At 48.9% G+C, this 15,318-nt stretch overlaps 1 protein-coding gene across 1 annotated transcript in view; it reads left to right on the top strand.

Annotated features, from left to right (window-relative positions):
- Positions 1-15,318, top strand: part of CDS1 (CDP-diacylglycerol synthase 1) — a 63,076-nt gene that overhangs the window by 21,362 nt on the left and 26,396 nt on the right. Inside the window, exons 3-5 of the mRNA XM_056111273.1 lie at positions 3,469-3,565; positions 9,008-9,105; positions 12,469-12,608. Coding sequence (XP_055967248.1) covers positions 3,469-3,565; positions 9,008-9,105; positions 12,469-12,608 — 335 coding nt within the window. The remainder of the gene's footprint in view (positions 1-3,468; positions 3,566-9,007; positions 9,106-12,468; positions 12,609-15,318) is intronic.

The raw sequence follows: 15,318 nt of genomic DNA, 5'->3' as shown, positions 1-15,318 counted from the left end.
AATGTATATTTTAAGTACTACAAAAATTTTAGGAAGCAGTTCTTTCCATTTCTACTTGTGACACCCTGTGATTTCATTTTTTCTTTGATACTTATAAATATAAATTGGTGTGACTTACTAAATTTTTACTACACATTTATTTTATTATACTACCAGCCTGAAGCCTGAGAGATACTTCTTTAGATTAGGAAATGGACACTAAGGGTTTCCGATGTTTAATTTAGATTACCATATTTAATATAGATAGATTCAAAGCAAAGTTTTCATAATTCTTACCATCATCATCATCATCATCATCCTGTTAATCGTCGATTGCCTCGAGCAGGCCCCAGTAACGTCTCTTTCATCCTAGCCCTGAGATTATATTCACGGCTCTTTAGGAGAATGAGACCCATCATTGTTACTGGTATTTGGCATATTTGGTAGGCCACGGGGAGTTTGCCAGACTCTGCCCTGTGGGCAGGATACATTCGATAGCCTGCAAGTTTGTCCAAAGTAGGAATGAGATAATGAGATGTCATAATAAGATGTCGCGCGTTTCCGGGAGCTGGTTTTTATAGTCTCTGAGCCTTGGCCGCTGATGGAATTACACGGCGCCAGGGGGCCAGTTGGTGGGTGTGACCCCCGCCTACTGGAATTTGGAGGATCTGGGTGGAAGATGCTCGACTCCAAATCTTACCAACTATAACAATTTTTTGCTGCACCCCAATCCTGTGAAGCATCTCCCCAGCCCCTTGTTCTAAACTTTTCATAATTAAAAACAAGTCTGCATTGAACATTTTTCTTTGTAGCTTACATTTCTCATTTACAATTCCTTAGGGTCCAGTTTTAAAAATGAAATTGCTTAGTCAAGGATTATGTTCACTTTTAAAACTTTTAATATAGAATGCAGAGGTACATGCCCTGATGAAGCCAGCAGAGGCCCGAAAGGGCATTAGTTTCCTGGCAGATTGTCCCAGTCTTCTTTCTACCTGACCCGTGAGAGGGTGTCTGGGAATTAAACTCCAGCAGTCAGGTCCGTCCACCCCTTAACTGCTCTCTTCACTGGACACCCTATCCTCTGCCTGCCCCCAGGGGAATTTGGCTGTGTCAGGAGACATAGCTGGTCCTGTGATGCACAGTCCTCAGAAGGGCTGTCTGCCCAGGTGTGCCTTGACACTGCCAGGCACGGGGTCACGGCTGTCCCCAGCCTCTGCTGCACCATCTTCTTTCTCTTGCTCACTTCCTCCAAAGCCTAGGGGTCTTCTTCAGACCTCCTGCTCAGTACCAGGGGCCCACCAAGTTCCTATGTATTTGTTTTGTCACGTCTAATTAAATAATTATTTCCTTTTGGGTCACACCCAGCGATGCTCAGGGGTCACTCCTGGCTCCGCACTCAGGAATTACTCCTGGACCATATGGGATGCCGGGGATCGAACCCGGGTCGGCCACATGCAAGGCAAATGCCCTACCTGCTGTGCTATCGCTCTGGCTCTCTTAATTTATATTTAATGGGACTCTGGTTTGCAGGAGTGTGTTGGGATGGGGTATAGTTACCACATCTGCCACCAGAGTGATTATTCCTCTACCCCCCACACTTTTTTTTTCTTTTTGGGTCTCACCCAGCGATACACAGGGGTTCCTCCTGGCTCTGCACTCAGGAATTACTCCTGGCGGTGCTCAGGGGACCATATGGGATGCTGGGAATCGAACCCAGGTTGGCTGCGTGCAAGACAAACGCCCTACCGGCTGTGCTATCGCTCCAGCCTCTACCTCCCACTTCTGAGGCGCACCTCTGCGTTCTAATTCTTTGCCCAGGTGAACTGCCCTAGAAACAGGAAAAAAAAGGGTCTGTTTGTTTGTAAGTCTTACTATTTTAGAATAAGGATCTTAGTAAGTGTGTAGCCACTTTAGATTCTCTCTGGGTTTTGTGCTGATGGGACAGGGTTAGAATGAGGAGACTGTCTTTGGGTACTTTATTGCTTTCCGACTAACCCTGTGACCTAATCCACGTGTTAATTTCTAAGGATCTGTGAAGTCAAGTGAAACCATTCAGGTGTAGCATTTTTTGCCTTCTTTGCGGTTTAGTTTTGTTTTAGTTTAGCCTCAAAGGTTATAGTTTTTAACAGTGTATAATCTTGGAATTTGTGAAGCAGTAGAAAAAAAATTGAAGTTCAGCAAGTACAGTCTCACTACCGTGCGGAGAACCACAGAGGCTGGGTAGAGTTTGGACTCCGTGTTGGTGTTTTAGATCTTAAGCATACGACATGCTTAAGGGAATATTTGAGACTTACAGGTAAGGGGACCTTCTGAGAAAGTGTAGTTTGTCAGTGTCTGGACTCGAGAGGGTAGTGGTTGACAACGGGCTGCTGCAAGCAGCATCATTCACAAATGCACGGAATCTGCTGCTGCCTTGGTTCAAGGGAGGGTTGGGAGGGTTAGAGTTCCATGTTGCAACGCTCCAGCACCACGGTGAAGTGCTGGCGTTTGGACTGAAATCAGAAAGGGCTTAGCGGGACAGCTTCCCTCTGCCTCTTAAGGCAAATGGGCGTAGAATGAATGAAAGAGGATTGCAGTTCCTAAATCGTCCCCCACTTGCAGCTGCTGTGAGAGCCCGATCCTCTGTGTGGCGGCTGCTACATCTTTTGCGTCACAGCTTCCTCCGATGATGCTTCATGGGTATGGGACCGATGGGGGAGGCTCCTGCTTGGGCCCCCCAGGTCTGAGGCACCAGGAGCCAGCGGGGAGCACGGCAGGGGAGTCAGCCCAGAATCGAGCCAAGGCCCAGGATGAGAAGCGCCTTTCGTCCTGAAGCCCCTGTGTGTCTCACGGGGGAAAGCAGACCCCGGACTCGATACCTACAAGGACTTTCTCCGTCCTGACCCTGCCCTGCAGCCTGCCCCCATGCTCCCCACAACCCCTCACCCCTTCACTTCACTGCACTCGCTGTGCTCCAGTTGGCACTGCATTTTCCTTTGAAGGCACTTTCTCCCCAGTAGCCCGTGCTGCCTGTTTCACTCTGAAAACACCGCTGCCTTCCTCCTGAAGCACCAGTTACACGTCAGCCTCTGTTTCTCTTGGCTCAGCCAGGGGCCACCGCGGTTCCGGCCCCCAGTGTGTCCAGTGCTGGGATCTAAGTCGGGGCCTCCAGCCCTCTGGGCTGGCTCCCCACGCCCCTGACCATCACCCTGTCACAGGCCTTTGTAGCTGGCTCTGCCTCTTCTCAACGTGCGCTCCATAAAGTGCAGACATCCTCTCCGACCTCACCCCAGGAAATCGGCGCTTTGTTGGGCATGAACACAAATTTTAGATTTAAGCTAGCACTCAGGGAAGGAGTGCTGGATGAGGGTCGGTCGGACTCTGTTCTTGTTCCTAGAGAAACTGCAGTGGGGGATGAGCTCGGGCGGATTTCATCTCAGAACCAAAGCCACATGTCCAAGCCAAAGAACACGTTATGAAATGCTGACTCTCCACTCGTTTCCTTTGCAGGTGGAAAAACTGGTGGATTCGTGGAATTCTTACCCTGACTATGATTTCATTGTTTTTCCTGATCATCTACATGGGATCTTTTATGCTGATGCTGCTTGTAAGTGTTTTACATTTTTGTAGGCATTGCCCTCTTTATCTTTCAGCATCTATGGGTTTCAAATCAGTTGAGCGTGTCATACAAAGGAAGATTGTCTGGGCCAGGGCAATGACTCAGAGGTCACGGGTGTTTGCCGTGGATGACAGACCCAAGGACAAAGTCCTTTACACCACAAGTACCTCCGCAAAGCATCCTTGGGGACCGCCTTAGAGATCTCCAGCTGAGCCCAAGGAGCACCTTGGAGCCAGGCTTGGCCCTGAAGTGTACATCCGTCCCGGCGGCCTGAGTATGTCAGGAGTGACCCCTAGACCCTGAGACTTGCTTCAGGGACCTGCTCCCCACCCACCCCGCAGCCCTCCCCCAAGTCTAGCTTTCTGGGTTGGTTGACTGGAAGGAGGAAGGCATTCCACGGTGGGGAGATCACGGGGAGGACTCGGGGGTAGAGCTGGAATGGGATTCTTGGGGCGGATTTGCCAGTTGTCCAGGGACAAGGGCGTTAGCTCGAGGCATGCGGAAGCCATCCCAGGAACTGGATGTTGCGTTGCTTATGAGATGGCGATCATGCCAAGTGAGAGTTGCACACTCCCGATTTGTTCACTTAGGACATGCTGCCCGGGGCTGCTGTGTGCCAGGTGTTGTGCCAGACTGGGGAGAACTCGGTTCCTGGAAGAGGCTCCTGTGTGCCCCCGTGACAATTCCCATCCCTTGTCTCCCTTGTCTCGTTCCTTTTCGAAGCGGGTGCGCCCCACCCAGCTCGCCTGTCTTCCTCCCGCCGCACTCCATCCCGACCCCCCGCGACCCGCTTCGCGCCGTAGGGTATGGCTTTCCTGTGCTCTTAGGAAAGGGACATGTTTAGAAGCGAGATTAGATGTGATTGAGAAACGGTTCTTCAGTTTCGCGTTCCTCCGTTCCTCACTTACAGCGGCAGCTCATCAAAGCCCTTCCACGTTTCTTTCCGTCCGTTAATTTTATCCTTCCTCGGGGGATGCCGTGGTAATGAACAGGAGTTAGAAACTGCTTTCTCCGCTCTGCTAATTTGCTGACACCCTGCAGAGCTTTTTCTTGGGAACGGAAAACCGATCGTGGAATAGAACCCGCGGACTGGGAAAGGCAGGGAGGCAGGTGACCCCAGGGAAGGTCCCCAACACCCAGGCTCTCGGGGTTTGTAACGGGTGTTGGGTGCTCAGGGAGCTGCGTGCTGGAGGCGGAGATAGGAAGAACGACCCCCTGAGGGCAGGCACCAGGGCTCTGGGGGTGAGGGAACCTTTCCAGAGACACCCCCGCCACCACCGCCCCCCTCACCCCGAGAATCTCTGTGAGATGGTCCAGGTGGCCACAAGTCTCAGGAAAGGGCTGGCCGTCATCTTTCCAGAAATGTGGCCGGGGACCCGAGGGCCAGAGGAGGCCTTTGGGGCTCCTGTGCGAGAAAGTTCAGCCCTGAAGATCCCAGGACTCACTTGAACTACTGTTTATCTTCAGAAGGGCCACTTTGCTCTGACATGATGTCGGCACCAGGACCCACACTGCGGGCATCCGGGGCCCTGTACCCTGCACACTCAGGCGCTGTTTTCCCAGAGTCAGACCCGCACTCTGGGGCACTACATGCTCAGGCACTGTGTTCCCGGCGTCGGACCCACATTCTGGGACACTGCATACTCAGAGGCTGCGTTCTTGGGCGTCAGACCCACACACCCCACGCTCAGGGGCCGAGTTCCCAGGCGGGCATCAGACCCTCACATCAGCGTGCCATCAGGCCCACATACCCGGGCACTGCACACTCAGGTTCTGGTGTTCCCTGGCACAGGCGCACACTGTACTCCCACGGTACCGCCTCCCGTGCTGGCCAGGCCAGGTCTTTTGAACAGAGACTTTAAAAAAAAATTTTTTTTTTTCCAAATTGAATCACGGTGAGATAGACAGTTACAAAGTTGTTCCTGATTGGGCTTCAAGTTATACATTGTTGCAACCGCCTTCCTGGTCACCAGCCTCCGTTTCCCACCACCAAGGTCACCAGTTTCCTGCACTTGACTATGAAATAATTCAGAACAGTCTGGGGGAAAGGAATCTATCCAGGTCTTCACATGTGCAGGCAAATACTCTCCCTCGAGCTGCTTCCCAGATCCACTCTGAAATAATTGTTATGATTTTATTTTGTGGGGGTGGGGGCAGTCCTCAGCGCTCAGAGCTCACTCCTGGGTGCGGGGTGGGGGGTGGGGGGGAGTGAGGCACCCAGAAGTGCTAGAGCTTAGATCCTGCGTCCAAGGTCACGGATCTCTCCTAGTGGGCCCGGGGGACCAGAGGTGGTGGGAATTGAACCGAGGTTGGCCAAATGCAAGGCACATCCAGTCCCCCCAAAACTCTTTTACAGATGTTGTTGCGTATTTGATTTCTTATCTTCTTACTTTGGGGTTTGGAACCACACCTGGCTCTGCTCAGGGCATACTCCTGGCTCTGTGCTCAAGGAGGACCCTTGGTGGTGCTCAGGGGACCACAGGTCGTGTTGAGGGTCCGCCCCGGGTTAGCCCGTGCCCTACCCACCGTTCTTTCTCTCTGGCCTGCTTCCTGATTTTACTTTCCTTTTTGATTTTGGGGGCCACCCCTGCCAGTGCTCGCGGCGTACTCCTGGCTCTGCTCTGGGTTCCAGTGTGGGGTGGTGCTCCCAGCCTGCTTCCTCTGCCCCTGCAGGAACAGAGCCCCGGCTTGTCTCCCCGAGTCCTCAGTGGCCAGCAGGTTACAGGCGTAGGTCCCGGGCGGGGGCAGCTCTGAGCTCTGCGCTTGGAGGATTGCACAGTGGCAGGGATCTGTGCCTGGGCCCAGCCACTGAGCCATCTCTCTGGCCCTCTGGGGCCGTACCTAGCCCTACTCAGGGCTTACTCCTGGCTCGGTGCTCACTCCTGGTGGGGTTTCAGGGACTGTGTGCAGGACTAGGGATTGAACCCAGTTTAGCCACATGCAAGGCAAAACCCCCGCACTATCTAACTGTGCCCCCCCCCTCGGTACTTTTTAAGGCTCCTACAATCGGGCCAGCAGATCCTCCTTCTCAAGATGTGTTCTGATGGTGTGGAGTGTTCTCTCCTGCTCTCTTTCGATCCTGTCTATTTTAAGGATTTTAAGTTAATGTTTCGAATTCCATTTTCTATTTATCCAGAAGTTCCATATTTATCTACTTGCAAACTCTAATGGACAGTCATAAAATGTACGATGCTATTAAAAACTCCTTATTTTCTCCTCTTAGTCAAATGACATTACAGCGTCAATGGTTGCTCTTGAGTAAATGTGTTTACAAAAATTGCTTCAGTGCACTGATATTTTTATTTTTTATTTATTTTTTACTTTGAATACACATAGATATTTTTAAAGCCCTTGACTTTATAAATAACTTGGGCTTGTTATTTTACGTGCTAATATTTTTTTATTTTTAATTTTTTTTGCTTTGGGGGCCACATCTGACGCTACTTAGGGGACCTTACGGGATGCCCGGGATGGAACCTAGGTTGGTACCTTCTGGCCCCAGTCATTTAACATCTAAGCGTTGTCCTCATTCCGGGAATTTTTGTTGTTGTTCAAAATGACATGATATTATGTAAAAAAAAAATTATAGAACACACTTCTGACTTTTTAAAAAAGAAATACTGGTAATTTGGCATAGTATTTTCTCATCATGTGACTAAAAGTACGTGGTTACTTAAAACTCTTTTATTATGTTGGACACATAATAGGTAGAGTAGGGGAAGATAGCTTAAGAAAATCCTGAGCAGTGGCATTTGGGAAAGTTAATTTTGGGAAACTTAAAAAGAAATCTGGGGGTGGGGCCAGAGTGATAGTCCAGCGGGTAGTGCTGCGTTTGCCTTGCACATGGCCGAACCGGGTTTGATTCCCAGCATCCCATATGGTCCCCCAAGCCCCGCCAGGAGTGATTCCTGAGTGCAGAGCCAGGAGGAACCCCTGAGTACTGCCAGGTGTGACCACCCCCCCCAAAAATAAATCTCAGAGCTGGGGAGGTAACTTGGGGGTAGGGGCTGGACACGTATGGGAGGTGCCGGCAGGGCTCCCCTGTGTCAGGTTCTGAGAACCGCTGGGGCCTCTAGAAGTGACCTCAGTGAAGTACCAGGAGTAGCCCCAGGCCACCACTGGGCAGGACTCCAAAAAGCCAAAAAAAAAAAAAAAGAACAAAACTAAAAATGAAATCCCAAAGTATATCCTCAGGCAGTTTGGCAAGCTGTTTTCTAAACGTATAAGTAGTGGTTTCGGTTTTCCCAATCCCACTCCCTGATTTTCAGTTTCTGTTCTTAACTCTTTCAAAAAAAAAAAAATATATATATATATACACACACATATATTTCACTCCAGGCTATATGGAAACAAGCCCTTGGACATACAGGTTCTCAAGGTTAAAGCAGTTAGTTTGCTGAGTTTGCCAGCGTTTTCCATTTCTTAGTTATAATACAGGTTCATTTGTCATGAGGCTGCATCTTCAGGAATTGCCTATCCCGGTATTGATAGACAGTGCCGGTCGCAGGCCATCAAATAGACCATCAGATACGGATTTGTGGTGATATACCCTCTTAATCCGCACGCTTACAGGACCCCAGGCTAACAGCGGCATAGACCCAGGTTGCCAAAGTGGATGTATATGCAGTAGGTCCTGGCTGATCCGCTGAGGTCGCGTGATGTGGATTAATTAGAGATACGTGAGGCTGGAGAGGGGAGTCTGTCAGTTGGGACAATGCAGGATCCCGGCAAGTCATTTGTCCTGGGGCTGGAGCTAATTATAGGGCGGGCAGGGTGCTGTCCTGGCAGGATTTTAATCCCTTGCAAGGATGGAATACATGAATTATTAACAGAGTATATGGTTAAGAACAAACTTGTATAAGCGTTTATGTATGATCATTTCTCTACCCCCAAGAAACAAAAGCACCCCCAAAACCCCACAGAGCAGTAATGGGAGATAAAATATGATAGTCAGCTGTGACCAAAGTTTATTTATTTAGTTTGGTTCAGGGGGCACACTGAGCAATGCTCAGAGCTTCGTCTTGGCTCTGCACTCAGGGTTTTCCCCTGGCAGGGCTTGGGAACCATCTGGGATACAGGGGATTGAACCCGGGCCAGCTCTGTGCAAGGCAAGTGCCCTACCCATGTACATTCACTCCTGCCTTGCGACCAAAGTTTAATTGCTCGTGCCACTTACACTTGAAACGCCAGTCTCATTTCCTCGCCCAGAGATGGCATTCTCGACCTTCTTGAGTGAAATACTCCTTTGTCTACTTCTGGGACACCACTTGGTTTTAGCGATATTGAATACTGATACTCTTGCTACTGGCATTTAAAAATCAGTAACAACGGGAGAGCCGAAGAGCCCTTAAGTGCTTAGGACAGTAAGCTGCTTAAAGGCGCCGTCCTGGATTCCGAGTAATGCATGTTCCTGGCTTTTTGTTGTTTCAGGTCTTGGGCATCCAAGTGAAATGCTTCCATGAAATCATCACGATAGGCTACCGAGTCTATCGTTCTTACGATCTGCCCTGGTTCAGAACACTGAGCTGGTAAGTAGCTTAAAGCGTCACACATGAAAACCCAGTTCTTCTCTGAAGTTTCCCCAGGAGCGTCCTGATCAGTCAGAATCCGAATAGGTCTTGTCGTCGGTTGACTTCGGAGAAATACAAGTAAAGACAGCGTGTCTGACTTTTGAAAAGGAGGCCGTTCTTGCCCGCCCCACTGTGCCTCCAGACAGAACCCAGAGGGTATTGTGGAGACTTTCTTTATTCTCTGTATCAGCTTCATGTTTGTTTGTTTCTTTGTTTGTTCCTGAGGCACACCCGGCTATGCTCAGGGCTTACTCCTGGCTCTGCACTCAGGGGTCACTCCTGTTGGGCTTGGGAGGCCATATGGGGTCCCAAGGATCGAAGCCGAGTTGGCCAAGTGCAAGGCCTTTCCCGCTGTGCTTTCTTCCTGAACTTCCTGTACTGTCTCTCTGGCCCCTTGATTAGCTTCTTCAAGGACAGAGCCGGCCTTAAAGGACACAGGGAAGAGTGACCGTCACTGTTTTAAAAAAACAGAAATCCAGGGGCCGGAAGACAGTGCGGGGGTAGGACACACACCTTGCACGCAGCCAACCCTGGTCTTATCCCTGGTACCACATGGTCTCCCCATATCCTTGGTGAAGGCCCTGAGCAGTGCCAGGTGTTCTGGGTGGTCCCCAGCACTCCAGCCGCGGGCCCTTCCATTGAGCCCCGAGCTTGCTTGGCTGAGAACCCCCAGTAGGTGCCCCCAGGCATCCTGGGTACCGCTTGATAGGCCCCATTACCCCGGTAATTCAGTGTCCAACATTGTATGCACACTTAACACTTTGTAATTCAAATTCTGTTTGGGGGCCCCCTGGGACAGTGTTCAGGAACTACCCATCTCTGCTAAGGGGACCATTCTGTGTGGCATCTGGAACCCAGGCCTCCTGCATGCGAAGCGAGTGAGCTCCCCATTCCTGTCATTAGAGTTCTTTAAAAAGGGTTAATTTTGTCAAATGTTGCGTATGTGTTTGATCTTCTGTTTTGATCTCAGTTGATGTTAGGCCACACTCAAAATTAGATGTCTTTACAGCCTCTGTGTGTGTGTGTGTGTGTGTGTGAGAGAGAGAGAGAGAGAGAGAGAGAGAGAGAGAGAGAGAGAAAGGGGGGGGGGGAACCCTCTATGCTCAGGCGACCACCTGGGGCCTGGGATTCAGACCAGGACCAGCAGGATGCAAAAATGCACCTAGTTAAGTAGTAAAAGTAACTGCTAGGGACATTTTGGGGGGTAACATTTAAATTATTATTTTTTCTTTTTGGGTCACACCCAGCGATGCACAGGGGTTACTCTTGGCTCTGCACTCAGGAGTTACTCCTGGCGGTGCTCAGGGGCCCATATGGGATGCTGGGAATCGAACCCGGGTTAGCCGCGTGCAAGGCAAATGCCCTCCTCGCTGTGCTATCTCTCCAGCCCCCTAAATTATTATTATTTTTAAATCTTTAATTGAATCACTGTGAGATATACAGGTACAAAGTAGACCGTGCTTAGGGTTCAGTCATATGATGTTCCAACACCCATTCCTTCACCAGTGTCTATTTTCCACCAGCCGATGTCCCCAGTCCCACTAATGTCCCTGGTGGAATACCCCTCCCACATAGCCCCCCCCCCTCCCAATCCATTCTCTTATTTCCCTTTTTGGCTCTGTGCTTTGTAATGCTGTGACTGAAAGGTTGTCCTCTATGTCATTTTACCTCCTTTCAGCGCCCAGTTCTTATCCAAAGTGATCATTTCCAACTCTCATTGTCATCACGGACCCTTCTCTGTCTTAACCTCACCTCGACCATTTGTGGCCAGCTGCCTACCATGGACAGGTCCTCCTGGCTCTGGTCTCTACTATCTTTGGATATTCACATGCTGGTGATTTTTTTTTTTTTTTTTTTTTTTTTTTGCTTTTTGGGTCACACCCGGCGATGCACAGGGGTTACTCCTGGTTCATGCGCTCAGGAATTACTCCTGGCAGTGCTCGGGGGACCATATGGGATGCTGGGAATCGAACCTGGGTTGGCCATGGATAAGGCAAACGCCCGACCCACTGTGCTATTGCTCCAGCCCCATGCTGGTGATTTTTATTCTGCTGTCAGTTCCCACTGACGTAGCCCATGGGAGCAGAGTTGAGTTCTGCTTTCTCTGTCAGTGTTCCTTGGCGGGGAGGGGGTGGAATTTGACTTAGAGAGGACTAGAGAATTAGTACAGGGCTTGTGGTACTTGCCGTGCACGCCACTGACCCTGGTTTGAATCTCTGTCACCCCTAGAGTCCCCAACACCGCCACGTCACTCCCAAGCACCACTGGATATGGCCTGCCACCACCCCCAAAATAACAGAGAGCTTGTAATTCGAAACGGAATGCTAGGTGCGAGAGACAAGACAGACAAATGCACATTGAAAGTGCATTCTTGTGTAGTACTTTGTTGTTTCTTCGTTATGTGTCTGAGCAAACTAAAGCCATTTTCAGTAAACATGTGGTCAACGGAAAAACATGAAGTTTAAAATGGAAAGGTACTAGAATCTGGAAAAAACCCAAGTGCCCGAGAACAGACGACTGGTTAAAGAAACTTTGGTACTTCTACACAATGGAGTACTATGTAGCTGTTAGAAAAGATGAAGTCATGAAATTTACACACAAGTGGTACTACATGGAAAGTATCATGCTAAGCGAAGTGAGTCAGAAAGAGAGGGATAGACATAGAAAGATTGCATTCATCGGGGGAACATAAAGTAACAAAATAGGAGACTAACACCCAAGTCTGGCCAAGATTAGTACCAGGAGGTTTGCTCCATGATTTGGAGGCCAGCCACACATGCTAGGGGAAAAGGCAGCTCAGATAGAGAAGGGAGCACCAATCAAGGGTGTTGGGAGGATCCTCCCAGGATGGGAGAAGCATGCTGAGAGTAGACTATAGACTGAACATGATTGCCACTCAATGCTTCTTTTGAAAACCACAGCACCCAAAAGGAGAGAGAGAGAACAAAAGGGAATCCCCTGCCACAGAGGCAGGGTGGGATGGGGGGGATGGGAGGTGTGAGGGATACTGGCATCAGTGGTGGTGGAGAATGGGCACTGATGGAGGAAGGATGGGTACTCGATCATTGTATAACTGAAACCCAAGCACAAACATTTGTAACTGTACAACTGTACCTCATGGTGTTTCACTAATAAAAATTTTAAAAAAATGGCAAGGTACTACTGTGTATCAAGGTACTAAGTGTATCTTTAGTTGGTCTTCTGAACTTGGGTTTCTTTTTTTTTTTTTAATTTTCATCATCAAATTGTACAGAAGACTTTTGTTGTTTGTGCAGAGAAAGTGCTTCAAATACTAAGGAGCTGATTCTTTTTAAATTGTAGGTACTTTCTCCTGTGTGTCAACTACTTTTTCTATGGTGAGACTGTAGCTGATTATTTTGCTACCTTTGTCCAAAGAGAAGAGCAACTTCAGTTTCTCATTCGCTACCACAGGTTCATATCATTTGCCCTCTATCTGGCAGGTAAGTTAAGGAAAGTGTGCTGCTTTGAAACATATTTAAAGAAATATTTGGGCGAAGGGCTTGGAGTGATAGCACAACGGGTAGGGCATTTGCCTTGCATGCGGCTGACCGGGGTTCGATTCCCAGCATCCCATATGGTTCCCTGAGCACTGCCAGAAATGATTCCTGAGTGCAGAGCCAGGAGTGACCCCTGAGCATCGCCAGGCGTAACCCAAAAAAGCAAAAACAAATAAACAATGTATATATATATGTATATATATATATTTGGGGAGGGTCTAAATTCCAATATTATGAAGTTATGAATATATTTGCCAATATTGTAAAATTATAAATATATTTGGGGGAGGGGCTGTCCCAATGTTCAGGCAGGTAGGTCCTGGGAGCCAGCAAAGCCACACTCTGTGGTCGGGGGCATGCGTGTTGGAAATTGAACTCAGTGCCAAAAATGAAATTTTGAACCGTGTCCTGGACCCTGGGGCTAATATATTTTATTTTCATGTTACTTAGTTCAGGCCCTCCCGTTGATCTTCGATTTGCTCGAGCGGGCCCAGTAACGTCTCCATTGGAGACTTTGTTGTTACTGTGTCTGGCATATGGAATACTCTCGGTAGCTTGCCGGGCTCTCTGAGAGGGGCGGAGGAATCGAATTCGGGGCTGGAGCGATAGCACAGCGGGTAGGGCGTTCGCCTTACAAGCGGCCAACATGGCCGACCCGAGTTCGATTCCTCCGCCCCTCTCGGAGAGCCCGGCAAGCTACCGAGAGTATTCGATATGCCAGACACAGTAACAACAAAGTCTCCAATGGAGACGTTACTGGGCCCGCTCGAGCAAATCGACGATCAACGGGAGGGCCTTTACCTTTACCTTTACCTTAGTTTATAACATCCTACTGCTGTTTGTTTTCCAGCTTCAAGGTGTGGTCAAGCATGAGGTTACTTTGTTTCATCATAGTCTTAAATAGCAACTATTCCTTCCTGACAGTTAGAAAAAATAGTTGGGGCAGGCATAGAAGAGCAGGTGAAGCCCTGGCCTTGGATGCAGCTCACCCGGGTTTGGTCCCCAGCACCCAGCTCCCTGAGCCCTCCAGGCGTGAACCCTGAGCACAGAGCTAGGCGTGATCCCTGAGCACAGAGCTAGGAGTGATCCTTGAGCACAGAGCCAGGAGTGATCCTTGAGCACAGAGCCAGGAATGATTCCCTGAGCACAGAGCCAGGCATGATTCCTGAGCACAGAGTCAGGAGTAAGCTCTGAGCACAGAGCCAGGAGTGATTCTTGAGCACAGCGCCAGGAGTAAGCTTTGAGCACAGAGCCAGGAGTGAGCTCTGATCGACACAGCCAGATATGACCCAAACACCCACAAAACAAAATGAAAAAAATCTTAAATAGTGGCTTAATGCTCACCCCCCATATATTTAAACATTCTGAACACAATGAATTGATTATTCATTGTATGACTATCGATAGTGGAGAGTGAGACAGTTGATTAAAATTCTTTGAATTTTTTGTTTTAGTGAAAATTTTTAGTAGTTCTGCTCTTCTTGTGTAAATTTTATTTCTTGTGTGAGATGTATGGTAGGTGCCGGAACGCGGCTTTGCCTGGGCTGGGGGAGACTGGTAAGGGTCTTTCCTCAGTTTCCACACTTCCTTTCTAACATTCTGTGTTAAAAATCTGTCAGCCTGGGCCCGGAAAGGTGGCACAGAGGGTAGGGTTCTCATGGCAGCTGTTCTGCGTTTGGTCTCTGCACCTTCACCGGGAGTGATCCCTGAGCACAGAGCACTACACAAAACAAACAGAATTACAAAAGAGCATGAAAATATCTGTGATTTCTATTAGACCCAGTGATTTGTTTTATTTCATATTATTACGGTAATGGGCTGGAGCAACAGCACAGTGGTAGGGCATTTGCCTTGCATGTGGCCGGCCAGGCCAACCAGGGTTCGATTCCTCCGCCCCTCTCGGAGAGCCCGGCAAGTTACTGAGAGTATCTTGCCCGCACAGCAGAGCCTGGCAAGCTACCCGTGATGTATTCGATATGCCAGACATAGTAACAACAAAGTCTCCAATGGAGACATTACTGGGCCCACTTGAGCAAATCGGGAGGACAGTTGACAGTGATTATGGTAATAATCACAAAATTATTCTTAATTAAGATATAATACAATGGGATTGAAGTAAAATGACTTAAAACTTGTAAAACTTAATGGTCAAAGACAATACCATTTAATGATTCATTTTACGAAATCTAGGCCCTCCCGTTGATCATCGATTTGCTCGAGCGGGCCCAGTAACGTCTCCATTGGAGACTTTATTGTTACTGTGTCTGGCATATCGAATACTCTCGGTAGCTTGCCGGGCTCTCCGAGAGGGGCGGAGGAATCGAACTCGGGTCGGCCATGTTGGCTGCATGCAAGGCAAACGCCCTACCGCTGTGCTATCGCTCCTTTGTGCCTACATATGCATAGTTAAAAAGTGAGATCGTTTCAAAATTTGTACTGCAAACAACAGCCTAGCAACCATCACTTTTGATCTTTGAAGGAATTTGCCTGTCTCCTTTAGGCCTTACCCTTCGGCTCTGCTGTAACTGCTCGTGCTTTTATTGCTGTTCTTTTTACTATTAACCAAGCAGCTGAAATACAGTGATTTTTGTCCATCTGCTGTGGTAAGGTCCATGTCAGTGTGCGCACGGCAACACCTGACGGGTCCAAGATT

The sequence above is a fragment of the Sorex fumeus genome, unplaced genomic scaffold (assembly GCF_029834395.1).
Source record: "Sorex fumeus unplaced genomic scaffold, SorFum_2.1 ptg000013l, whole genome shotgun sequence".
Classification (NCBI taxonomy): Eukaryota; Metazoa; Chordata; class Mammalia; order Eulipotyphla; family Soricidae; genus Sorex; species Sorex fumeus.
This window is presented reverse-complemented; position numbering and strand designations above follow the sequence as displayed.